The sequence below is a fragment of the Neofelis nebulosa genome, chromosome 16 (assembly GCF_028018385.1).
Source record: "Neofelis nebulosa isolate mNeoNeb1 chromosome 16, mNeoNeb1.pri, whole genome shotgun sequence".
Taxonomy (NCBI): domain Eukaryota; kingdom Metazoa; phylum Chordata; class Mammalia; order Carnivora; family Felidae; genus Neofelis; species Neofelis nebulosa.
In genome coordinates, this window is record NC_080797.1 from 14417503 (window position 1) to 14443991 (window position 26489).

Here is a 26489-nt window from a genome sequence, read left to right on the forward strand (position 1 = left end):
GATCTCCGTCCTCGGCGGCGAGCTTGGAGCTCTCTCCTGTTGGGGCTGCAGGCCGTGTGGCTGCTGTGGTGATCGAGCTGGCTTTGCTGGCAGTCGGCCCTGCGTCTGTTTACCAGTTAGAATAATAGGCTATTTGGACAATTTGTGTGATCGTTTTTAGGTTCGTGAATTAGTATGCCTAGGAGGAAAAATACGCAATTATAACATTCATTCATTTGTTCCTCAACAGATATTTGTTGGGTACCTGCCACTTGCCTGTTTCTGTAATTAGCTAAAGCCTCTCGTTGTTGTTGACGTCCATTCCCCACGTGGGTGAGGTCATCCTTCCTCTTGTAAAGGGCTTTGTATCTTGAGAATCACTTCTCGTGAACGTTCCGTGGTTTGAGTTCATCTGGGGAAATTACTTAACCCCCCTGGGCCTCACCCTCTTGGTCCGCGAGTAGCGGTGCCGCCTTCCCGTGGCCGCGTAGCGCCTGCCCACGGCGAGCATGCGGATGACGCCTGTGTTACCCAAAACTGTTTTGATAGCGGATGCCAGCAAGGGCGGAGGTTACAGAGCGAAACGCCTCTGAGAGAAAGCCCCCAAACTGTAGTGTTGTCATAGAGCTGTCCCAGAGGGGTGGGGCCCGGGAGCGGGGCAGCTCGGCCATCCTGGGGGGCACTTGGAGGCGCTGTGAGTCACGCTTGAATGTATCTTTCCAGTGATAGTCGTACTAGTTATTGTCCAACTTGGATCTGACCTTGAGGGCTATGTTCTCTCTTACCTGACGTCTTTGGGCAGGAGTGACGTGCCTCTCCTTGACCTTGGTGTTGGTCTTTCCCCACTTCTTCTGGCCTCTGGGGTTGTAGTCCAGTCTGCTTGACTCTGTTGTTCATTTAGAGGTGATCCTTTTTTCCCTCTGGCTGCTTTTAGATCTTCTGTTTCTCATGGGGTCCTGGTTTCTGTCTGATCTGTCCAGGTGTGGATTCCTGGTTCCTTTAATCCTGCCTGATGTACACTGTGTTTCCTATACCTGTAGATCAGGTCTGCAGAATTTGTAGCCATTATCTCTTTTTGTTTTTTTTTAAATGTTTATTTTTTTAAAAAAATTTTTTTTTTTCAACGTTTTTTTTTTTTTTTTTTTTTTTTTTTTTTTTTTATTTTTTTTGGGACAGAGAGAGACAGAGCATGAACGGGGGAGGGGCAGAGAGAGAGGGAGACACAGAATCGGAAACAGGCTCCAGGCTCCGAGCCATCGGCCCAGAGCCCGACGCGGGGCTCGAACTCACGGACCGCGAGATCGTGACCTGGCTGAAGTCGGACGCTTAACCGACTGCGCCACCCAGGCGCCCCTTAAATGTTTATTTTTGACAGAGAGAGAGAGAGAGAGAGAGACAGAGCATGAGTGGAGGAGGGGCAGAGAGAGAGAGGGAGACACAGAATCGGAAGCAGGCTCCAGGCTCTGAGCAGTCAGCACAGAGCCCGACGCGGGGCTGGAGCCCACAGACTGCGAGATCGTGACCTGAGCCGAAGTCGGATGCCCAACCGACTGAGCCACCCAGGCGCCCCGCCATTATCTCTTTAAATATCACTGCTCCCCAGTTCTCTTTGTTATTGTAGTGATTACATTTTTCACTTCTTTTTTTTTTTTTTTTTTTTTTTTAATTTTTTTTTTCAACGTTTTTTTTTTTTATTTATTTTTGGGACAGAGAGAGACAGAGCATGAACAGGGGAGGGGCAGAGAGAGAGGGAGACACAGAATCGGAAACAGGCTCCAGGCTCCGAGCCATCGGCCCAGAGCCTGACGCGGGGCTCGAACTCACGGACCGCGAGATCGTGACCTGGCTGAAGTCGGACGCTTAACCGACTGCGCCACCCAGGCGCCCCACATTTTTCACTTCTAAAATGTTCGAATTGATTTCTTTTCAGATCCAGCTGTTAGCAACATGCACTCGTGGGGGCCACACTGCTCTCACACCGGCCTCTAGGCTTCCGGTGAGGAGCGCTGGGCTCCCCGGGGGCTCTGCCTTGGCCAGTCACACGCGTGAGGCTTCTGTCTTGGGTCTTGGGGTGTCTGTGGTCTGTCTCCCCCGCATGGAATCGGGGTGCACTGTTGTTAGTGCTGTCTGTGGTTGTCTGGCCTGTCCGTACGAGGGGGACTTGGGAAGATTTACTAAATCTGTGACCCTGCCACCTTGCTCCCAGAAGCCCATGTTGTTGGGTGGCCTCTTGCTGCTTGGGCTTTTTCCATCCCGTTTCCGGTGACCATTCTGTGGCAGTTTGTGTTCCAAGTCGTGTAATTCCAAATCTGAAGTCCTCGGTTCTCTTTCTCTGGTATTGTTGTCTCTGCCCACTTGTGCGTGTGATGACTCGGTTCTCTCCTGCATTTGGTGACCCTTTTTTGAGAGCTTGTAGTTGACCAAACTTGGTCTTGGGGAGTCCTGGAGAGCTGCAGGGGAGTGGCTTTTCCGTGGAGGGAGGCCTGCACTTGCTTCTGTTGGGACAAGGGGGCCCGTGCACCTGGAGGGCCTTCGAGTTCATTTCTGTCTTTGGGCTTCCTGAGCCAGGTAGCATCCCTCATCCCACCCCGGTGCGTGCGGCACAGCAGGCCTTTGGTTTCAGACCCTGAGTGACTACAGCATCCACCGCTGCGTAGTGGGTGGAGGAAGACAGGATTCCTCCTTGGTTCCTATTCGCAGCTGGTGGTCTCTCCCGGCTGTTGAGCCGTCTGGCTTTACGTGTGGCCTTTCAGGCTGGGCAACCTGCTTTGGACAGGCTGGCTCAAGGCCTCGCTTCCCGTCGCCCAGAGAACGACTGTGTAAGCCAAGCTCGGGGCCCCTGTCGTGCAGTGTTCTCTCGCTGTTCTTGTTTGAGCTACTGTGGGTTGTCGAGACCCTGGGGGAGCTCCGTACTCTGTCCGGAGCTCCGCGGTGCTTGTCGGAGTAGGTCTGCTAAAGCAGAAGTAGCTGCCGAGCCAAGAATTCCACGGCTGGGGGTGTTGAGGAACGTCCGGTCCCTTGCTAGAAACAGAGGCCTCTGGCTGGAGTCTGGCAGGTTTGTTCCCTCGGTGGGGAAGAGGCAGAGGGGGGAACAGACCCGCGGCAGAGCCGAGGGGCCAAGCTTCTTAGTGGCCTGTTGTCTCTGGTGTCTGTGCTCGAGGCCCGCTGCCCCACCTTGCTCGGGGAGTGGGGTCGGGGTGCGGCAGGCTGTCCCTTCGGTCTCCCGGCGGTTCGGTGCCTGCCACACGTGGTGCCACAGCTCTGCCTTCAAGACCGGGGCTGATCTTCGTGCCGCGGGCCCTCCGCGCGCGGGAGCCCATGCCGCGTCTGGACCGCTGCTTGTGAGCGGGGACGTCACACGCCTCGGGCCTGGGGCTTGGCTGTGCCAGCCGGGTCTGGCGGTGAGTCAGCAGTGTGAGTGAGCAAGGAAGGAGCGTAGTTGACGTGGCAGATGATAGAAGGTCAGACTCTGCCGTTTGAAATGTGAGTTGTGCAGCCTGTTTGGCTTGAAAAGCCAACAGAAACCCGCCTCATAGGGCCACTTCTGGAAACGCGCCCTGTAGAAGTAACACCACGCAGCTGCCTGACTTTGGTCATTTCGTCCAGTGGTGTCCGTGGTGGCAGACACCTGTCGGTGCACCTGCCACCGGCGTGGGAGACGGGGTGAGCTCGGAGGCAGGCTCGCCAGGGAGTGCGGCCGTTAGAAGCAGTGCTCAGACATAGACCGTGTTTGGAGGGATCTCGGGTGAGGTATCGTTGAGTGAGAAAAGCAGATGCAAAGAATACGTCTTCGGTCATCTCATTTTTATCGAGTGGGGCGTACGTGTCTGTGCATACGTGTGGGGCGGTGAGTGTGAACGTAGGGAGGAACGTAGGGAACGTAGGGTGGAAATGGAAGGCTGTGTACCAGGCGGCGAGACTTAGGAGTGCTCGATAGAAGGCGGGAAAGAAGGAACAAAGAGAAGTGGGAGCCAAGCGCGGCGTGAGCAGGGGAGAGTGCCGCCCACGGGCCGGGTGTATACGTCGCGACCGTGTTTCATCTGTGTGGAGTCGGGCGGGCGTGTGGGTCTCACAGTTGGGCGAGAGATGAAGTCACGGCCACGGAGCGCCCTCCCTGACCTTCAGAGTGCTAGGCGCGTGGCAGTGCCGTGCAGGGAGGGCCCTGGGCTCTTGGAATTAGCAGCCTCGTCGTTTGGGCCTTCAGGGAGGTTGGATGCCGGAGACCCTCACATCCGAGCAGCTCGTCTGGGCGGCCCAGGTTGTGAGAGGAAGGGAGGCAGGCCCTGCCCTGTGTTCGTCACCTGACAGGCATGGAGATTTGCTGTTCCTGTTCCCCTCGGGCCTCGCCGGCCCCTCGTCGGAAATGGAGACGTCGGTCCCGCCGGGGTCGAAGGCCTGCAGCGCTCCCACCGTGGTGGAAGACGAGATCGACCAGTACCTCAGCAAGCAGGACGGGAAGATTTACAGAAGCCGCGACCCACAGCTGTAAGTGCTGGCGCCGCTGAGCTGGCGGAGGGAGGGGTTCGGACGGGCCCTGCTTTCGAGAGTGGCTGCGGGAGAGAGGCAAGTTCTGAGTGTGATCCTCTCTGTTCAGGCGAAATTTCACTCCACGTCACTCTGGAAGCTTTTTCTTACCGTGTGAGTCTCCAAGTGTGCTGCCACACGTACTTTAAACGCGTTCGAGTGTTTGGAACTGAGAGATCTGGAATACGGGAGGGAACTGGAACCAAGCCTTTCCCGGGATGCGCTCCTGAGACACTTGCCGCCCGCGCAGCGGGCGCGGCTTTAGCGGGTGTGGGTGCGGCGGGGCAAGCATGGGGTGGGGGGGTGACGCCTGGGCACCTAGCCGCGGAAGGTCCTTGTTCGGGTCCCCTCGTTCACTTACAGGAGGGACATTTCAACAGCGCATCCACACAGTACGTTCTGCCCGTTCTGTTCGGCGGGTGTCCCATCTGGGGACGCTCGCTGCTCCTTGTCGGCACGGTTACCTTCCACCCGGGATTGCGTGGGGCGCATCTGTGTAGTTTTGGTTTTTTGCAGTTCCTTTCAAGAAACCAGTTAGAAACATCTGAGTGGACGCTCAGTGATGGGAAGTTGTCTGGGGGCAGGTTGCTCGTCTCTGCAGTAGAGCTCCGTAAACGTGCCGGGGTGCTGACGCCGAGATGCTGGGATCTAAGTGCTGCCTTAGCAACTTGCGGGTCTTGGACTAAAGAGCCCAAGTGGTGCTCAGCGGCTCAGCATGGAGCCGTTCCAGAGCCACAGCCTGTGTCCCTGTTCATTTGCATTTCCTCCCAGGGATCCCGCGCTGGCTTCCCCCACGGCCTGTGTCTTCGGGCCTTCGTTAGGAACCTTTCCAAGGTGCCTGTGTGCGTGTATGTGTGCATTCTGGCCTGCCATCTGTGAGAGCCCGCCTGCTAGCAGACACAGGCCGTTTCTACTCTGAAGTGTAGAATGCTCGTGCGTCCAGGAGTTCTGACCCCATTTAGAAAAGGATCTGCTTGAGCCCAGAGGGACTGCCACTTGGCTTTCCCACCAGCCCATCACTGCCCTCCTCATTGGAGCACATTGTGCTGTCACCTCGCACGTGTGGGTCTTCTTAAGGCTTCTCTGACTGAAATGGCCAAAACCCATAGAGCCAGGCATCCTCCGTGCATTGCTCAAAACTTGCGCAAAGTGGGTGTTTTCCAAACTGGAGTGACTTCTGTTCCACTGAGAAGGATTTCGCCACATCCGCATCCCGGCTTTGTTAGTATTTACTTAACGTCTGTCGAAACTGATTTTAAGTATACTCACTTTAGTTTTTACTTGGTGTCATTTTAAGCAGTTAATACCCATAGAATCACAGGTTTGAGGTCCTGATGAATTTTTTCTAATAACACATCCGAGTAAATACTAAACTGTTTTATTACAATAAAAATGTTCACATCCCAGCTAAAATAATTCTGCACAGCAGGTGCCCGGCTGGCTCAGTTGGTAGAACCTGTAATTCTTGATCTCGGGGTCGTGAGTTCAAGCCCCATGTTGGGCGCAGAGTTTACTTAAATAAAAAATAAATAAAATAATTCCACGTAGGTTGGGAAAAACTTTATTAAGTATGGTGTGCGCTTTAAATATAAAAAACATTGGGAGGCAGCAACAGGAAAACAGGCCTGCTAATCACTGTGTTTCTCTCGCCCGTGCTCTCAGGTGCCGACACGGCCCCCTGGGGAAATGCGTGCACTGTGTTCCGCTAGAGGTGAGAGCGTGCGGCGTAAGTTCCGGGCTGGCGGGAGGGACTGCTTCCCAGGGCGTGTCAGGTGTCTGCTCTGCACCCCTGCGCCGGGCCGGAGCCCCGGAGCCAGAGCAGACCTTACCTGTCTATTGCCCTGGGCCCTGGCGTTCCCGCTGGTGCAAGCCGCGTGAAGAGGGCCGGCCTGTATTTATGGGAGTGACCTTCTGGTGGGTTATGAATGGCTGACGCGTTTGTATTGCTGTGATGGACGGGCAGCGTTCCGGCGGGCTCCCCAGACAATCCTTCTAAAACCTGACACGGCACTGGGGCTGGCGGTTTCTGTGCTCGTCGTCGTTTTGATTTACTTTTCCCTGAGTCTCCCGTCCTCCTACTGATTTGTCCTGGTGAGATTGAGAGTTACCATAATAATGCTGACTGGTAACTGGTTACTGCTGAGTTTACAGCAGCAAGGCCAACCTGATTTTCTTCATGAGCCTCCTCTCCATCTTGCGGCTCCCCCCGCCCCGCCAAATTTTCCTGACAGCTACCTGACCTAGAGCATTTTGTATTTAATAGAGATGTATTTTAATCTCGGGAAGATAGCTGGTACATGAAGAAACCTTTGGTTCTGACCTAGAACGATAAGTGAGAAGCCAGCCCCGGTTCTCTCTCGTTGCCCTCCGTGGGGCCTGGCTTGACCCCCCGGGGGGCGTGCAGCAAGAGCGCGGCTGCCCGCCTCTCCTCACCTCTCCGCGCCCGCGGGCGTGGGACTGTAATGACTGTGTGTGTTTCGGCAGCCGTTCGACGAGGATTACCTGAACCATCTTGAGCCTCCTGTGAAGCACATGTCCTTCCACGCCTACATCCGAAAGCTGACCGGGGGCGCCGACAAGTAAGCAACCTGAGCGCAGTTAGGCTGTGCCGGTGTGGCTCTGGCGTGGCTCTGACGTGCAGGTGCCCCTTTTGTGTGTCTGGCAGGGGTCGCTTAAAGACCACGAGCGTGTGAATGAGAAAAGCAAAGATCGGGGTCTGGGCATGGAACATTTGAATTCGTGGCTTCTGCCCCGATTCTAGAAAAGAAACAGATGGGTGGAGCCTCTGATGCCCTGTCACAATCCTTGCCCGGACTGGCGGGCAGATGCCAAGCTGGCAATGGTCTCTGTGGAGGCCCCTGGTGAACGTTCCCCGCTTCCCCCAGATACGTGGTGCTCCGGCAACTTAGTGGTACGTGAAGGCGGATGAGATAAGGCGGCACGATGGTGGTCAGTCTTGTGGAGTGTGGGCTCATCCTCTGCTTTTCAGAAAAACCGAACCACCGCATGGTTCTCTTGGCTCACTTATTCCACAGCCCCCATCAGCCCTTTGCCCTGGAGCCTGCCCCTTTATCAGCTTGATTTCACAGCCATCGTGTGGGCTCGGCAGGCGTGGGCTGCAGCCTCGGCCAGGTGGGCGGTGGGGCGGCCAGCTCTGGGCTCCCTGAGCGCGGGCGGTGACAGTGGCTGGAGAGGGGCTGACCGAGAGCATTTTGAGTTCTTCCAAGCCACGTCAAGTACTTGCCTGTGCGACCCCTTTCCGTTGACTGTACTTCACCCTCCCAGAAAGTGATGGACTTCACACCAGGATTTTACAATTTCCATCAGTGCAGCAGGACGAGATGGTGGCTGAACCCAAGGCAGCAACATTTTATGAAGGGTGCCATGTTGGCCCGATTGTCGTTTTTTCTCTCACAACCTGCTGACATCCTAAAAGGAGTTTTTAAAAAAGTTAGACCAGGAGGAAAAAAGTCCAACCAGAAACCCATTCTTGCCTGTCCGTGGGGTAAGCCATGGAACTTCCTGGACTAGGTATGAGTAGAGATTTTGTCGTGCTGAACTCCGTCAGCCTTCCGCACATTTGCAGCTGTCGGTAACGTGCAGGCCGGTGGCGGTCCCTGCTGCCAGCGTGCCGTTGGCCTGTGAAGACAGGACTGAGTTATGGGACCGTTTGTGAATGGGAAGCTGGCAGAGGGTCAAGGCACATGTGCACATTCTCCCCACCTCCAGGTGGCGCCCTGGCTTCCTCACGGGATAGTCTTTATTCCAGCTGAAAGCCGGGGACAGAGGTCTTTGTAACGTACCCTCATCGGGGTTCTTCCCTATGATTCTGAATTTTTTACGAGCATCCAAGTACTGGACTCGTGACGTAGATGTTGCTGATGAGTTAGTGAAACTTAAAAACTAGCGTTGTTTCCTCTTAGTGGCATGGGTTAGAGCAATAGATACTTAATTGTGTCCCTGAAAGTCTTCATGGGTGTTAGTGACCGACGTTGAAAATGGAGACTTTTTGCAGCCGTTAGTTCTGTATTCGTGCGCAGTCTGCATGTGCAGGAAGGAGGCTGGGACTCCGCGAGAGCACTTTTTAGCACGTTTCCCTTGCTGTTGCCTCCACACGCTTAGGTCTTTAGAACTCTGTTCAGGAGGGGTAGGATATTTGTCATATGATTTCCAGTTTCCTGCTGAACGTTTCACCATCAGAATGTTTACTCAAGTTGCCTCTTCTTGTTCAGGGGGAAATTTGTTGCTCTGGAGAACATCAGCTGCAAGATTAAATCAGGATGTGAGGGGCACCTTCCGTGGCCCAACGGCATCTGTACTAAGTGCCAGCCAAGTGCCATCACACTGAACAGACAGGTGAGACGTTTGCCGTGCCCGCCTAGACAGCGGAAAGCAGTAGATTGGTTTTCATGGCTCGGAAATGAACATTTCCAGAAGGGGCCATCCTTGGAGGGAGCCACCCCCTGCGGAGTGCAAGTTCAAGTGCACTTTCAGGTCCTACGCTGGAGGCCTGGAGGTGTTATTTGTGAGATCTGTTTCAGGCGTGGGCGAGGGGGTCTTCAGTTTTCTGTTTTGTCGGCCTGCGTGGAAGTAGAATTTTCTCGGTGACTTTAAAACGCTCCTTGGTTGCAACTTTGCCTTCTGGGAGCTGGGAACCGAATTGTCCTGGAGCCCCCTGGGAGCACCGGTCCGGGCCAGGTGAAGAAGGGAGCTCGACTCTGGAAGGAGGAAGAGACAGGGAAAGCTACACGCGGTATCCTGGCCTCTTCCCCTCTGGTCTCCGTGCTCACCTGGCCTTCCCTGCACCACTGGCCCACGTTTCCTCCTTAGGAAGCTCTCCATAGCCTTTGTGACTGCCTGGGAACGGCTTTCTTTCTTTTCTCTCTTCCCTTCCCCCACACCCCTTCTCTTTCTTTTTTTTGAAAACTGATTTTTATGCCAGAGATCCTGAAAACCTGCACTTTAGGTGAAATCCCAGTAAGATGAATTTGAATTAATTTACAGAGGAATCCCACCTCTACCCACCCACCCTCTAGAATCTTGATGGCAGGGCACATTCTTTTTTTTTTTTTTTTTTAATGTTTATTTTTGAGAGAGAGATTGAGAGAGAGAGAGAGAGAGAGCGTGAGCAGGGGAGGGGCAGAGAGAGGGAGGCACAGAATCCAATGCAGGCTCCAGGCTCTGAGCGGTCAACACAGAGCCCGACGGGGGGCATGAACCCCCATACCGCGAGATCACGACCCAAGCCGAAGTCAGACGCTTAACCTACTGAGCCCTCCAGCCCTACTGCCCCTTCAGGGCACATTCTTAAAACGTGTGTGCATGCGTGTGAGAGCTAGGTGAAGGCAATTTATGAATGGCTTAGACTAGGAAAATAAGTTATTTATTACTGAGTGTTTTCATCAGCCCATTGTTTGCTCTACAGAAATACAGACATGTGGACAATATCATGTTTGAGAATCACACGGTTGCCGATCGCTTCCTTGACTTCTGGAGGAAGACAGGGAACCAGCATTTCGGGTATTTGTACGGACGGTATACAGAGCACAAAGACATTCCTCTTGGCATCAGGGCTGAAGTGGCCGCGATTTACGAGCCTCCCCAGGTAGGCGGGCTGGGGCTTCACGGCCCGTGGCTTCTGTGGCTTCTGCTCTGAAGGCTGCGCGGGACTCTCGTTTCGGGCTTCGTTTCACTCCTTTTGCTTTATCATTTCCCAGTCTGTCTCCGTGTGTGTCTACACGAGACACGTGCACACAGACACATGGTATTTATTTTCTGAATTCTTAGAGGGTAAGCTCACGGCCCCTACGTATTTTAGTGTGCCTTTCTAACGCGTAAGGATGTCCTCTTACCTAATAATAAATACACTTGTCAACTTCACTAGGTTGAACATTGATGCGATATTGTCATCTGTGCCCTATGTTCCGCTTCTGTCTCTTGTCCCCACACGGCTGCTCTCTCCCTTGTAATTCTGTAGCTCCTTTGCCCATGCCTGTGGTCAGCTGGCTCAGAAATGATGGAACCAGAGGGTCTTTATCCCTGTGCCACACACACAGCTATCTTAGAATGACAGCACCAAAATCACCACCGGTATAAGACTGGAAACTTTTCTGGTGGAAGGAGGAGGGTCCTTAGGGCGTGTCTCATGAGGGACCAGCAATCAAATACTGTTTTAAAGTCACTTGGAAAGTCCTCTCTTGAGGACTGTCCCACCAACTAGTTAACGTATTTATGTTTGTTTGCTTTATTTGCAGTATTTAGGGATAGGTTTTATGTATATATACTCTTAAACGTGTTGCACGATCACGTGAAGTACTTATGTAGTATGTTTCATTGTGTACAATTATTACGAAGGTGAATACTGTAAACATGGAACCCAAGTGTGTGATACACGTGCTGGAGTACTTGGGGAGGGTGTGCTTGTGTCTCTAGTTCCCTATGAAATCAAAAAACTAAGGTGGCTTGGGGGGTGGCCAGAGTATAGTAAATGTTAGTGGCTGGCTCCAAGTAGTCGGTGTATGAGTCCTCACAAGGAAATTCTGTAAACTTTCTGTATGTTTGAAACAAATTTTTAAATATTTGTTTTGAGAGAGAGAGTGAGCAAGCATGTGAGCAGGGGAGGGGCAGAGAGAGAGGGAGAGAGAGAATCCCAAGCAGGCTTCACACTCAGCTTGGAGCCCAACGCGTGGCTTGATCCCAACCACGAGAACATGACCCGAGCCAAAATCGGGAGTCGGACACTTGACCAGCTGAGCCACCCAGGTGCTCCTATGTTTGAAATTTTTAATTAAAATGTTAGAAAAGAAAAAAAAAATCGCATGTTTCCAAAGATCCAAGGTACCCCCTTCATCCTATCCCTCTCTTTCCGAAATATTTGGCTTAGACTTCTAAAATTTGAGTTTCTAAAATACAAGCGAATAGACAGATATTCATACGATCCTTTGGGCGTATGCCTAGCATACTCACCCTTGTCACCTTGCACTGTGTTCTTTACGTCGGTCCGTGACCCACCGACTTCTTTTTTTATCATTATTAATATTATTTTTAATGTTTATTTGTTTTTGAGACAGAGACAGAGTATGAGTAGGGAAGGGGCAGAGAGAGAGGGAGACGCAGTCTGAAGCAGGCTCCATCCAGGCTCTGAGCTGTCGGCACAGAGCCCGACACCCACCGACTTCTTAAGTAAAGGTCTGAAACCGCAGCCCCGTCGCTCCTGACTGCTGTGCAGGTGTGTGGCTCTTCACACGTGCCGTTGTCTCCCCGGCTGTATTTATGCAGGTTCTGAATGTTGTCTACACCCCTTTGTCCATTTCTGTATTTACTGAGCTGCAGAGGAGGTGTCTGAGTGGACCTACTGCGGTGGCTCCTTGGACGGGGGTCGCTAGGTGGCGACAGAGGCTCTGCCTGAGAGCCGGGATCCCCGGATTGCCCAACCGGTAGGGCACTAAGTGTGCTCCGTAACGAGGGGGCTGCTTTTGGAAGCGTGGTCCGTTCGCCTTGGGTTTCGTACAGGGTCGCTCTCGTGAGGAGTTTTCAGCAGGTCTGTTAGGAGCTGATCGAATTAAAAACGGAAACAAACCTCTGTCATCCAGACAGACTCCTAACAGCATCGTCCTGGAGGTTGAAGCCATTGACCTCCAATAGCATCCGGTTCATTAGAAGCTGAAGCCCATGCCGTGACAGGTCTTGAAACCAGATCCTTAGATTTGTCCGGGGTCTGCGGTGTGACCTGTGCTCGGGAGGTGTAGGTGATCTCCATGTGCTAATACTCAGCGACAGAAAGTTCTTTTGTTGTTTTGCCAGAATTTGACTAATTTGCAAGGACGTGCCCAATTAGTATAACTGGGTCTGGGGCGGCCTTCACTTTCCTGTGCCTGTGGCTGGGGTTTCTGCCGGGTACGGTACTTACTAATGACCCTTGAGCTACGTGTCAGTGCAGGCTCTGTCCACGGCAGGGAGTTGGGGTCTTGTGGCCGGCGTAGGTTGTGTGTGAGCCAGCCAGAGTCTGAGCCCACCTGCCACCCCGAGCCAGGTGCTCTGCCCACCCACCAGCAGGCTGCCTTGTCCTTTCCTTAGGGTGTGCACGCCTGTCATTGCTCACTTGGTCCTGTGAAGTGTAGCGCTGTGTGCGAAACGGCACACACGTTTTCCTCGCCTGTTTTCTGGAGACACGTTACCTTAGGTTTTCTGGAAACGTGTTACCTTACAGCTCAAATAATCTTGCCTAACCCGGCCAAACCCGTTTGGAAGGCAACTGTTTACCCAAGGGAGTTTTGAAACGGACTTTCCTCAGTGAAGGAACCCAGCAGAAAAATGTGTAGAGAGCCTTTCTCCTCCCTGAGAGCAGCCACATACTCGACGAGGGACGGTGGTGGGAACCACCTTGCCCTCTCAGTCTGGATTGCAGAGCACCGTACGACCTGAGGAGGCCAAGCCCCCGGGCTGCGTTTAGCTGCCCTCGGGACTCCTGAACTGGAGCCGGGTGGCTGTGGGCTCCTCTGAGTTGGGTCTCCTCCTTTTACTGCCCCAACAGATTGGCACACAGAATAGCCTGGAGCTTCTGGAAGACCCGAAAGCTGAGGTGGTGGATGAAATTGCCGCCAAGCTTGGCCTGAGGAAGGTACGGAACATTCTGCTGGCTTTTGATGGGGGGGGGGGGGGGTCGGAGCTGTCTGTTGGGGACCTCTGGGTGGGTGGCACGGCCAGGTCCTGTCTGGGACTGAGCTCCCATCTACTCAAGGTCGGGTGCAGGCCCAGTGTGTTTATTGGGCGCCACTGCCTCTCTGTTCCTCTGATTTGAAATAAAATGAGAATGTTTCTCTGATCTAAAGTAAAATGAAAACAGATGACTCCCCATTCTGGGACTTGTGTTTAAATCTGCCGGCCCCTCTTCCTGAGGACAGCTCAGAGACTGGAGGAATGTCATGGCGGGAGCCAGACCCCCTCTTTTGTCCGGGAAGGGGCCTCGATGCCGGGCTGTGTGTCCCGCCCTCATGCTGCGGCCCGGGCTCCTGGTGTGAGCCGGTGACAGAGGCCTGTGTGTGGGGTTCTGTTTCCGTCTCAGGTGCTTGCAGCCTCCGGTGCTCCTTCTTCCGTCATCATTGGACTTCCTATTTCTGATTTAGGTGTCTGAGCACGTGAGGTTTCCTAATTTTACTGGGCAGTTAGAAAACAGAGAACTTTCGTTTTGAGTCTGTTTTGTTTTTTCTATTAAGTTTACTTATTTTTGAGAGAGTAGGCGAGAGAGTGCATGAGCTGGGGAGAGGCAGAAAGAGAGAGAGAGGGAGAGACAGAAGATCCCAAGTGGGGCTTGATCCCACAAACTGTGAGATCATGACCTGAGCTGAAATTAAGAGTCAGACGCTTAGCCGACTGAGCCACCCAGGCTCCCCAATCCTTTATCATTTGTTTTTTAATTTAAAAATTTTATTTTTATTTTTTTAAATATTTTATTTTAGAGAGCGAGCACATGTGTGAGCAGGGAAGGGGCATAAGGTGAGAGAGAGAAAGAGAGGGAGAATATCCCAAGCAGGCCCCTGTGGCCAGCGTGGAGCCTGTTGCAGGACTTGATCCCATGGCCCTGGGATCATGACCTGAGCCAAATTCAAGAGTCGGATGCTCAGCCAACTGAGCCACCCAGGTGCCCGTATCCTTAATTTCTTAATCAACTTATGAACATGGAAAAATTAACTCTCTACAGAAGATAAACAGTGCAAAATAAGGAATGTATTTAAAACCTAGGAACGTTATAAAGCAAAGTCATTTTCACAAAAGCTTTCAGAAAACGTCCTATTGTTTCTAGCAGGGAATCAGCATCTTGATTTAGGGCCATATTTTGGTTTAAATTCTTGAAGTTTCTCTTGTTCAAAAGAGAAACTGGTATAACTTCTTTTAAAAATTTTTTTTTAATTCGTACTTTTTTTTTTTTTTTAACGTTTATTTATTTTTGAGACAGAGAGAGACAGAGCATGAACGGGGGAGGGGCAGAGAGAGAGGGAGACACAGAATCTGAAACAGGCTCCAGGCTCCGAGCTGTCAGCACAGAGCCCGACGCGGGGCTCGAACTCACGGGCCACGAGATTGTGACCTGAGCCGAAGTCGGCCGCTTAACCGACTGAGCCACCCAGGCACCCCATAATTCTTATTCATTTTTGAGAGAGAGACAGAGGGAGGGACAGAGAGAGAGGGAGACACAGAATCCGAAACAGGCTCCAGGCTCTGAGCTGTCAGCACAGAGCTGAACTCACAAACTGTGAAATCACGACCCGAGCCAAAGTTGGACGTTCAACCGACTGAGCCACCAGGCACCCCGTTTGTTTGGGTATTTTTGAAGAAAATGAAGTTCACATTTGCCTGGTCTTGTGTGCGGGAGAGGGATTTGAAGAGTTCTGTGTCAGGGTTGTGCCGGAGAGGGTCTTGGGCACTGCATCGCTTCTCCAGAGGATGTGTACTTGGTTTCCATCCCCAGCCCGGTTCTGGTTCAGGAGGGGCAACCGGCTGTGAGGTTCGTGGGTACAAGAGGATCAGGGATCACAGAGCACACAGACAGGCAACCGTCCGGGACTGGCGTGTGGGTGCCCTAGCGACAGGACTCTCCCTCCTTGTACCCCCCAGACGGTTTCTTCAGCACTGCAGCAGAATGCAAAGGAGCAGCTGGGCAAGGTCTCCGTCGTAGCACTCCGTACTTTAAGTGCCTTCTCTATGGAGTCCGCTCTCTTGTCTCGCAGAGAAAGCCGTAGCCCCTCAAACAGCATTGTCTCTAGTTGCTTGCTCATTGTGTGCCTTCCTGGTTGGAGTGTAAGCGTTCTGTTAATCTTGTTCTTGCCGGCGGTCTCCCCCCACACCCGGCACGGGGCCGGGTACCGAGTTGGTGCCACGGGGCTTCTAACAATAGGTGAGCCCTGCTCGCTCACCGTCACCTCCAGCCCAGCAGTACCAGGGGAGTGTGGCCGTTTGCGACTGAGTGGAGTTTGAAAGTCATGGTAGCTGAGTTGAGGAGCTGGCTCGTGAGAGAGTCTCTTACTGAGAACATTGTTCTTAAGTTCTCCGGGCGGAGGCCAGAAAACATTCACCACCCGTTTTCAAGAAGAGGCTCGGAAGATACTTTCCTTTTTCCTGCAGGTTGGCTGGATATTTACAGACCTGGTCTCAGAAGACACCCGGAAGGGTACAGTGCGATACAGTCGGAATAAGGTGAGGTGGGATGGGAGCCCGCAGCTTGGTCACAAGCCCGCGGGGTGGCCACGCACAGCTCATCCTGGCTTCTAGGCCAAATGATTTTCCACACAGTGGGGAAAATCGATAAATTACGGATGGGTCTGTCGATGTGTCTTCTAGAGCAAAACCCCTGGCCTTCACCCACCAGTGCTCTCGGGAGGTGAGCCTGTAGGGCGGATGCTTGACGCTTCTGGCCTTCATAGTTATTTGCGGTGGGAAAGGAGCCCGTGACAGCTAGGGACTGGAGATGTTGACGTCGTGTAGCAGTTGACAGAGTTCGGTTCTTAATGTTTTCTAAAGAAGAAATAGAGGCCGTACAACTCCATGTGCCGTTTCTCTTTTCTTAGGACACCTATTTCCTGAGTTCGGAAGAATGTATCACGGCAGGAGACTTCCAAAATAAGCATCCCAACATATGTCGACTCTCTCCAGATGGACATTTTGGATCCAAGTTCGTTACCGCGGTGGCTACAGGTGTGTGTTTTGTTCTTCTTTTGGTGGCTTTTCATTCTCAACTTAGTTACTACTGTGCCTGTGAGATGCAGATTCCTCTTTTTGTTTTGTGGTAGAAATCTAGAACTTACCTGCATCGCCCGCAGAGCCACTGAAACTGGGGCCTCCGCGTGGCTCTTCCCTCATCTGCTCCTGTTCCAAGGTCAGTTCACTTGGTTCTGGGTCTCTGCTCCGGGCTGCCTTTGCCCCTTCCAGGAACCAAGAGTGACTCTGGCCGTGCAGGAGAAGACTTACTGTTTGTTATTTATTTTTGACGTCGTGATAGGAGTCATTCAAGATACCATTTCCGTGCACGTGTGTGTGTGTGTGTGTGTGTGTGTGTGAGATGTTATATATGTCCTATTCCGTGCTATGTGCGTCACAAGTAGTGCCACCACGTCTCCCATGACATCCTTGACGGACGCTGTCGTAGGAAGAGCCAGCCATAGGACCGTGCAGTTTAAAACGAGCAGGAACTTGAAACTTGGAGAACCAACTCCTGCAGACGTGATCTGTTTGGTCACTTTGGTCCAGTCTAACCCGGGCCCCGTGAAGACCTGGTTTCTGCTCTCACAGTCTGTTCACGGTGGCCATCCTTCCCCTGGTCTTGTAGGAAGAAGCACCCTCAGGTCACACCAGTGTGCAAATAGCCCGAGCCCGTAAGCAACTAGATCCCCTGCTAATCCAGGTTGAGGCTGCTACGCTGTCACGGGAGCCGTGATGGAAACACTGCCTGAGTTTTTAAGATGCGTCAGCTTTTGAGGTCCGTTGGGATTGGTGGTCACCGTTTGAAATGAATGTCCTTTTGACGAGTGAGAGGCAATGGCGGCAGCTTTCACCTGCTAGTGTGAATTAGTTGAGTCGGATTTATTTTCCTGACCTGTTGTTGGGCCAGGTACTTAAGGGAGTGGTTGGGAGCGTCGAGTGGGGTTACAGTAAACGGTTCCCCGGCGTAGGGTCCTTCCAGGAAGGCGGCTTGGCCACGGGCTGTCACGGTGGGTGCCGAGCAGGAGGAGAGCAGCTCAGACTGGACGCCGAGCAGGGGAGCCGGGGCAGGGCGGGGGGCAGGGGGGCCGTCCGAAGCATCACGCATCGTCCCGCTCCCAGTGGAAATCAAGCGCGCCGTCCCCCTGCATCAGTGGTTCCTCAGCGGGGGCGTGTCGCTGCCCTGTGGCGCTGTTAGGCTGCACTCCCCACGCCGCACGCCCGAGGCCCCGGCGGGATGGGAAGGAGCGGGCCCGTGTGTCTGCGGCCGTCTCCCAGGAGACTGTCTGCTGCATCCCGGCTTTATGGTGCCTCTGCAGGCCCCGTGCCCGCAGCCGCGCCCCTCGAGCTGCTGCTGAAGCTCTGAGCTCCCCCTCGCCCCTCCCCGCCAAGAGCAACTGTAGCTCCAGACGTTTGGAGGAAGGGAGTAACGATCACGTGTGGGGTTTGCTCCTGTGAACACGAAGGGTCTGCTGGAAGGAGAAGGCTTCGTTGAGCCCGAGTTGAAGCTCTCTGCTCTAATGCTAGCTTCTGTGTGTCTTGGAGGGCTGGCCGCCCACACCTCAGGGCCGTGAGAGTCCCTTCCCGAGGCCAAGGCCCAGGCGCAGAGTTCTTCCGCCACGGGCCCTTTCCTCCTGCGCGCGGGTTCCCTTGGCAGGTTGACTAGGGAGGGGAGTGAGAGAGCTCGTCCCACAATCCCCTCAGCTCAGCCGGGATCAGGCCTCCCGCGAGCCTAGAGAGACCCGCCAGAGCTCGGCGTCTCGCTCCTCCGCGTGGAAACGAGCGTGCGGGTCTTCTCATCGAATCTACCTTTGGAGGCCGTCCATGTGGATGAATACTGCTTTGTTTTAAATAGCCTTCCATTTTACAAATCCTGTTTTCTGTTTTTCGCCGGTCCTCAAAGGCCAGGTTTTTTTTCCAACGACCCATCCTGTTTTAATGATCCATCCAAAAGCCAGGGTGGGTTTACAACGCCCGAAGTAAAATGATAGCCAGAGGCACCCGCTGAGGGCGGCCTCTCCACGCTCCTTCCCCACCGTCCCCTCTGCTCCTTCTAAGCCAGCGCGCTCCTCTTTGGTGCGAGGGTGGTGTGCCTGACCCCGAGCGCACCGGAGGGTGAAGGGCTTTGCATCTGCCGCCTCGACCTCAGGGAGCGGTCGTGGCCACCTCTCCCCAGGATGTGCGTCAGGGCCGGAGAGATGCTAGGCTTGCTTGCCGGTGGGCCCCTGGAGCCCGTTCACCTCTGCTTGGGAAGCCAGCTGCTGCCGTCCTCTGGTGTGCAAAGTGGAACACAGCAGGCCCCGGCTTGTCCTCTCCAGGCTGGTTCTGCCCCTGTCCTTCACACTTTCTGATTGTCTGGTCATCAGGTCTGGTTTCTGATAAATGTTTGAAAGCCAGATGGAAGAACATTTCTGTTCCCCGATGAGGAACTTGACTTTGTTTTTGTCAGAGAGACTGAAGTAGAGATATTGAGAATTTTTTGTTTTTTAAAAATTTTCCAAAGCTGCCGACGATAATGGACATTAGAGTTGTCAGAACGTCACCCGATTATGGAGACGCGTGTATTTGTGGCGGTGGAAGTCGGCCGAGTGCACGGCCTGGTCTTCCCTCGGCCAGAGGCTCGGGGCCCGCCTTTGACGTGGTGCCCGTCCTTCTCTCCGGGGTCTCCTCTCAGCCAGGTTGCCGCTCGGTTCCACGTCGCTGGATGGTTCCCTCTCGGTGGCTTTTGCACTATCCTTGTCCCTAATTTTAAGACTTGCTGGAGGTTTTATGAAGCGATGATGGAGAGAGGAGTGGGAGAGGCACGCAGGGCCGCACATGGCACAGTGAAGCCAGCGGCCCGGGCTGAGGCCCCCTGCGTGCTGGCCCTGGCTCTGTGGCAGCGTCCTCGCCTGCCGAGCGTGGCGCTGGAGGACAGTGCGTGGCCGTGCGGGCGTCTGTAGGGTAGAGACCACGGTACAGACGCTGTGTTGTCTTCACCGCTTGTCCCGTCCGTCTCCATCCCCCTCCGCTCACTCAAGAACGCAGGCGTGCTGGAGGCAGGGCTCTGGTGTTCCTGACAGCTAAGAGTCCCGGTACTGGGTGACAGCACACATAGTCTGGGGTGGGATTGGAGGATTTTGTTTTTTTAATATTTGTTTATTTTTGAAGGAGAGAGAGACCGAGCGTGAGCGGGGGAGGGGCAGAGAGAGAGAGAAAGAGAGAGAGACAGAATCCGAAGCGGGCTCCAGGCTCTGAGCCGTCAGCACAGAGCCCGATGCGGGGCTCGAACTCACAAACAGTGAGATCATAACCTGAGCCGGTCAGACGCCTAGGCACCCCAGGATCGGAGAACGTTTCCCAGTCCTGTTTTCTGATTCTGAGAGAGTGTGTCCTTGGTGGGAACCGCTTGAACAGCCGCGCGGCGTCTTCGTGCCCTGTGTCCACTGCCGTGCGCTCCGGCCACTCGTGAAGTTGGGGTGGCACGTTTTTGAATTCTTACCCGAGACAGACTCTTCAGAGTTGATTTGCTCTGTTGGTCCAGAGTGAAGAGTGACAGATACGGACTGGGTTCGGATCTCCCTCGTGGATGCTCATCGAAGGACTCTCTCTTGCAGGTGGTCCCGACAACCAGGTCCACTTTGAAGGGTACCAGGTGTCCAATCAGTGCATGGCGCTGGTCCGTGACGAGTGTCTGCTGCCGTGCAAAGACGCCCCTGAGCTCGGCTACGCCAAGGAGTCCAGCAGCGAGCAGTACGTGCCCGACGTGTTTTATAAGGTAAAAACACCACGGTACCCAAGGAATCGTGCGGCGCGGCGTGGGCGCGGACCCGTGTTGGACTCCGCGGTCCCCTCAGCCGCTCCTCCTCTGAGCTTGTTTAGGACCCACCTTGCGGGTAACAGCGCCCCGTGGCATCTTCAGGGCTTGGTATTCAGCTGCTCGGGCTTCTAACCGAAAGGAGACGTCACATTCACGGGACTGGGTTCTCTGATGCCAGATCAAAGCCCTGCAGCACAGAGACCGTTTCTGTTTCTCAAGACACGACGACGGGATACATCACCAGGAGTCAAGAGTGGAGCTGTGTGCTCAGTAATTAGGCCCTCCTCGGGGCGCCGGCATTTGAGTTAACGAGTTGGACAAAGGATCGTCTGTTTAGAAATCCTTTTCCTTGTGAAAGCTATAAAAGCTGTTTTTATCGAGAAACGTCCTGTTGAACATGTAGGAGTCAGGTGCTTCCCTATGGGAAGCTGGAGACCCCATTTTCCTTCTCTACTCGGCACTCGTTCTCGGGTCCCGTGGGGTGGACTTGGGTCCCGTCTGCCCCGTCCTGCCGCCTGGAGGGCTCCTTGAGTCGTGTCTCTCGGCGCGGGGCGGCCTTGCCGCGTCTGAGGGCGCTGTCTTCACTTGGAAGGGTGTCTTCACGGTAGAAAGAATTCTGGGTTGACCGGTCAGCTCCACTGTCCCCTGTCTCGGGGTGTTTCTCGCAGGAAGCCCCTGTGCCCCTCGTGGGCTCCTCCATTCACAGTGTGACTTTCCTGCTGACTGCCTTTCCGTTCTTGTCTTATCGCTGGTTTTTAGCAGCTTGACTTTGATGTGCTCGGGTAGTCTTCCTCGTGTCCCGCGTTTGGCGGTGGTTGAGCTTCTCGGGTCTGCGAGTTGTGTCAATTTTTGGCCATCGTGTTTGTTTTACGTTGCTGCCGTAACAGGTGTTTGCGGACGTGGCGGCCATGAGACCCGGCTCAGGCGTTGCCTCGTGGTCCGGTGCTCAGGGGTCTAGGGTCTGTCCGGGCCACGGCAGGGTCGGTTGGGGCTCTGACGTTCTCCCGTGGTGTGAGGCGTCGGCAGCACTGAGTGTCCCGGCCCCGGCCCGGCGGCAGGTCACGGCAGGGCCGTCCGCTGCTCTTCCCTGGAGGCCCGCAGGAGTGTGCCCTCCCGGCCTGCCTGGCTAGTCCAAGGTCATCTCCCGATTTTAAGGTCAGTTGATTAGTAACCTTCATCACACCTGCAAAATCCGTTGCCACGTGAGGGGACAGATCCACGGGTGTGCGTCCTCCTCCCATTCATGGTCCTGGGGAGGAGGCTGGGAAGTATCCCAGAACCATTTCTAGAATTCTGTAGAATTCTGCACATGCCAGCCGTTCAGTACCTTTTTCTTTTTTGGTTTGGGATTTTGTTGTTGTTGTTTGTTTTTGATCGCTCAGGGACTCCAGTCACACGTGTATTTGGCTGCCTGAAGTCCCACAGCTTACCGATGCCCCGTTTGTCGTATTTCAGTCTGTTTTCTTTCTGTGCCTCATTTTGAGGAGTCTGCGTTGCTGTTTCTTGTGGCCTGTTCGTCCTGGCTTGTGTGACGTCTGGTCTGCTGCCACTCCCATCCAGCAAACCGTCCGTCCGGGGCGTGATCGCTGCGGTTTCCTCTGGTGTGTGTGTGTGTGTGTGTGTGTGTGTTTCCCACGCCTCCACCTGCCTGCACGCGTGGGATGCAGTTATAATGAGTATTTTGATGTCCCGATCTGTTAAATCTGTCTGTCACTTCTGGATCAGTTTTGATTGACTTTTTTTTCCCCTAATTATGGGTTGTCATCATGGCGTCTTAAGGTCCTCGTGTCCAACATTTGTGTCATCCGTGGGTTTGCAGCTGTTGTCTTTTTTTGGTGTAATGTCTGTCTTTTCACACGTTTGGTAAGTTTCCACCGTGTGCTGGTCATCGCATATGAAAAAGCCAAAGACCCCGGAGGACGTTTTTCCCTGGAGACCGCCCCCCCCCCTCTGTCCAGCGGGGCCACGACGCAGCACCCAGATGCACCAGAGCGGTACTTAGGGGTCAGGTCTGACTGACGTTTATGGAAGACTGTCCGCTGCGGGTTCTTGCCTTTTCATAGAGCACAGTCCAGAGTTCCTGCTCCGTAAGATGACGCCTGCTTCGAGTGTTTGTCCCCTCGGCCCCGAATGACTGGGAGATTCCGTCTCCTCCTGAAACAGGTTTCAGCTTGGTTGCTGCGTCGTGCAGTGTAAACACGTGGAGACTCCACCCCGAGTATTATCTCGACTGGGAGAATGGCTGTGTGTTTGAAACCCCCGGGTCTCCAGTGTGGTCACCCCGGCCCTGCGCAAAGCCCGTCTGCCAGGTTCTCTGTGTGCGGCCCCGGCCCGCCGCCAGGGAGCTGAAATCCCAGCCCTTTCTGCTCCTGGGAGCGGGGGAGCCTTGTGGCACTCATCACTGCGTCCGTGTGTTCACTGCCCTGCTGTGCGGCCTCCAGGCCCCCCCTGCCCTCAGAGCCGCCCTCTTCGGAGGTCTCGCACGTTCAGTGCCAGGCCACCGCAGCCGAGCAGATGGTGACGTAACACGAGTCAGATGCATGTTTTGGTTTCCCAGCGCGTGCCGTGCCGTCGTGTCTAAAAACCAGCGTCTTTTAAAACTTTAATTGAAAAATACTTCACTGGGGCATCTGGGTGGCCCGGTTGGCTGAACATCTGACTTTGGCTCAGGTCATGAACTCACAGTTTGTGAGTCCGAGCCCCACGTCGGGCTCGCTGCTGTCATCGCAGAGCCCGTTGGGATCCTCTGTCCCCCCTCTCTCTGCACTTCCCCTGCTCATGTGTGCGCGCTCGCTCTCTCTCTCTCTCTCTCTCTCTCTCTCTCAAAAATAAATAAACATTAAAAAAAACCCATATTTTATTACCCAAAAACGCTAACCATCATCTGAGCTTTCAGCAGCTCGTAATCTTTTTGCCTTGACCTGGGGGCTGCCAACCGGTTAAGGTGGGGGCTGCCGAAAGCCCGGGTGGCTGTGGCAAATTGTTGCCAGACAGCCGGGAAGTTTGCTGCAGGCTCGTTCCCTCGCTGATGGCTCCTCTGCAGCAGGCGACGCTGTCTGACAGTGGTGCACCCCCAGGAGAGCTCTCGGAGCCACAGGCCGTCCTCTCAGACCCCGCCGCCCCCTCGTGCACGAGTTTACGCGACAGCAGAGATCACTGGGCATGGGTCACCACGACAAATGTGGTCGTAACGAGAAGCACCAAACAGGACACAGACACGAAGTACACAAAGGGTGTGGGCCACGGCGCCGGTGGACTTGTGTGACGGCAGGGTGGCCACAAACCCTGGTTTCTAAAATCTCACGGCATTTGTAAAGCACAGTAAGACGAAGTGGGGTGGCTGTTCCGTGAGATTGCACGGGGGCTGTGACCTGCCCTCTAGGTGTGTGGCCTCCGTGTGTCTCAGGGCTGAACCGGGACGGGGGCAGGGGGGGTGGCGTGCGCTCCAGGGCCTCCAGTGTCCAGTCTGTAGCTGTGGCACCGCCACGTGCCCTCCCCGGCACACCCCTGGGTCTGCGTGCGCTGGACACCCTGAGGACAGCCCCCCGCTCAGTCCCCTGTCCCCTCGCCACCGCGTGCCCACAGCTCTCTAACAGCTTCTCAAGTGCAGCTTTAACGGTCTGTGTTCTCAAGCTGTTCGTGGGGGCCGTTTGGCACATTGTGTGGGTGTCTCTGGGTCCCGGCAGCTGGCGGGGTGCCGAGGCGTGGATCTGAGAGGGGGCGGGATTCGGGGCTCTCCTTTCCTACCTGAGAACTGTGCTTCCCGTGGGCCGTGGCTTTCTGAGAGCTGCAGGCGTCTCCTCCACTCCCCACCTCTGCCGCTGGGTTAGGTTTCGTTCCGATTGTGGTCGTCACCCTCCCCTTTCTGGTTGGAGAGAGGAGGCTCAGAGAGGCTCGCGCAGCCACAGGTGGAGGGGCACGGGCGGGGGCTGCCGGGACCGCAGAGTCTGGGCGCCAGCACGCTGCCCGCGCGGGAGCCTGTCATCCCTGGGGACACTCGAGACCTGTGACGCTCCTAGCACGTGGAGTTCTAGAATGGATAAAGGGAGCTGCCTGCTGAGCCGGATGCCCTGCGTGAAGCCTGGCAGAAGGGCTTCCCTCGCTTCGCTGTCTGTGCAGAGTCCTCATTGTGCACAGAGTTTTGGAGGGGCTTCCCTTTCCGGAGGTTTTCGCTGCCCGGAGTGAGTGTTCTGGAGTGATTTGCTGGGAGAGGCCTGGAGGCAGCACTTGCGGAACTGGAACTCGTTCCAGTGCTTGTAGGCTCTGTGACGCCTTTGACATCCTTTTCTTAATGAGCAGGCGTCCACGTGGAGAGAGATTTTCGGTTTTTTTGTTTTCAAAGATTTATCTTTTTTTAATGGTTATTCATCTTTGAGACAGAGAGCGAGAGGGTGAGTGCCCTCGAGTGGGGGAGGGGCAGAGAGGGAGGGAGACAGAGGATGTGAAGCGGGCTCCCTACTGTCAGCAGCAAGCCTGGTGGGAGGCTCCAGCTCACGGACCGTCGGATCGTGACCTGAGCCAAAGTCGGACGCCCAACCGACTGAGCCAACCAGGCGCCCCTCAAGTCTCAATTTTGTTTTAATTTTTCAGTGTTCATTTATTTACTTTTGAGAGAGAGCGAGAGGGAGCACGAGCAGGGGAGGGGCAGAGAGAGAGGGAGACAGAGAATCCGAAGCAGGTTCCAGGCTCTCAGCTGTCAGCACAGAGCCTGACGTGGGACTTGAACTCACAGGCCGCGAGATCCTGACCTGAGCCGAAGTCGGACGCTCGACTGACTGAGCCACCCAGGTGCCCCTCGAGTCTAAATTTTTAAACCATTTTTGACAGATGTAATTCACATGTAGTACAATCACCGATTCAGCCATCGAAAGCGCACGGTTGGCTGGTGTGTAGCATATTCACAGGGTCGTGTGGCCAGCACCACCACCTAATTTAGAACCTTTGTCCCCTAGACAGAAACCCACAGAGCCCGAGCCTCCCGTCCTAAGACTCCTGGTAGTCGTTCCTTTGCTTCCTGTGTGGGTTTGCTTGATGGAATCGCACACGCGGGATCTGTTGTGATGTGTCCTTCACCGCTTCCCATAACGTCTTTAGGTCCAGCTGTGTCTGTGGGGTGTGGTCCTCAGTCTGCCTTATCAGCACACCAGGCGGCCCGGTGGGGGCGGCGGGGCCTTGACCTGGAGAGGGACTTTTGAAACTGGAAACAACCCCACTTGTAACAAAGAATTTACTTCCTCACCAACCAGAAGGAACTAGAGGCTGAACACCCCCTGGATTGCTTCATCTGTGCGTGTGTGTCCGTGTTACTGGGTGGTGGGAGCGCTCCCGGGCATGGGGAAGGGACAGGGCAGAGGGGCAGACGACTCGCCCGCGCTCTGGCTCCCGGCACCTCCTGGCTCCGTTCTTTCTGCTCCTGAGTCCACACGGCTGCTGCCACTGCAGGGGCGGCACTCTGGGGTCCTGGCTGGACAAATGGGGTCCTGGCCGGATACACGGGGTTCTGGCTAGAAACCTGGGGTCCCGGCTGGACATGCTGGGCAACCGGCAGGGCGTGTGTCGTAGGGGACAGGCACGCTTTCCTTGTTGGCCGCGTGTCTGGAAATGCCTGCGAGTGAAGGACCATGGCTTTTGCCGCCCCTGCTCCTTCCAGACTGGTGCCGTTGAGGGAGAGTAAGGCTTTCCTGTGACGGCTCGCTCGGACGCCTCTCAGGTCTGGGGCAGTAATGGAGCTAATGGGGAGGGGTGCTCCCATCGGTCTTCCAGGGGGGTGGTTCCTAGTCCCTTGTTTAGGGCTTCTCCACCCCTCCCCCTGCCCCAACTCCCTCATGGTGTTTAATAAAAACCAAAACCATGAGGCTTGACAGCACAGACCTGGCCCTCAGGTCCTGTTTCTGTAGCAGGTACTTCACTCGTCAAATCACACCCTGCCAGGAGTCCATGTGAGAGTTAAGTTATCCCCGCCCCCCACCCCCAAAGTTCCTACCTTACGAGATGCATTTGTGATGCAGTGTTTTGTAATGCAAAACCAGTATTTTGACTCATTTTTAGCACTTGAGACCTAAGGTCCTGCTGGCTGCCATTCTGAACAGCTGGACAGTGACTTCATCTGACCCTTTGTAGGAAAGCTGTGGGTCTGCGGGTGATGACAGAATCCGGTGTCCTCTTTCACGAGCTCAGTGTCTCCCATCCGAGGCCCCTCACCCAGGCTCTCTGCCTCCTTTAGCAAAGCACATGCTCAGGAAGCCCTCACGTGCATAATATGAATGAAAACGTCACTTCAGATGAATCAAACTGCCGTCTGTTTTTCTTTTCAAAGGTTTTAAAATGAAACATCAAATAGATCTGAGGATTATTACTTTTTAAGTTGGCCAACCAATACTTTTTTTTTAACTTTGTTTTTGGGAGAGAGAGAGAGAGAGCGAGCGCGCGCGTGTGTGGGAGTTGGGGAGGAGCAGAGGGAGAGGGAGACGCAGAATCCGAAGCAGGCACCGGG

General features: G+C 54.5%; 1 protein-coding gene across 1 annotated transcript in view; it reads left to right on the forward strand.

Moving 5' to 3' along the window:
• NPLOC4 (NPL4 homolog, ubiquitin recognition factor) overlaps positions 1–26489 on the forward strand; it is a 61574-nt gene that overhangs the window by 14243 nt on the left and 20842 nt on the right. Inside the window, exons 4-12 of the mRNA XM_058704947.1 lie at positions 4288–4464; positions 6166–6214; positions 6988–7082; positions 8736–8859; positions 9929–10108; positions 13037–13123; positions 15625–15696; positions 16068–16194; positions 19794–19954. Of these exons, the coding sequence (XP_058560930.1) occupies positions 4288–4464; positions 6166–6214; positions 6988–7082; positions 8736–8859; positions 9929–10108; positions 13037–13123; positions 15625–15696; positions 16068–16194; positions 19794–19954 (1072 nt within the window). The remainder of the gene's footprint in view (positions 1–4287; positions 4465–6165; positions 6215–6987; positions 7083–8735; positions 8860–9928; positions 10109–13036; positions 13124–15624; positions 15697–16067; positions 16195–19793; positions 19955–26489) is intronic.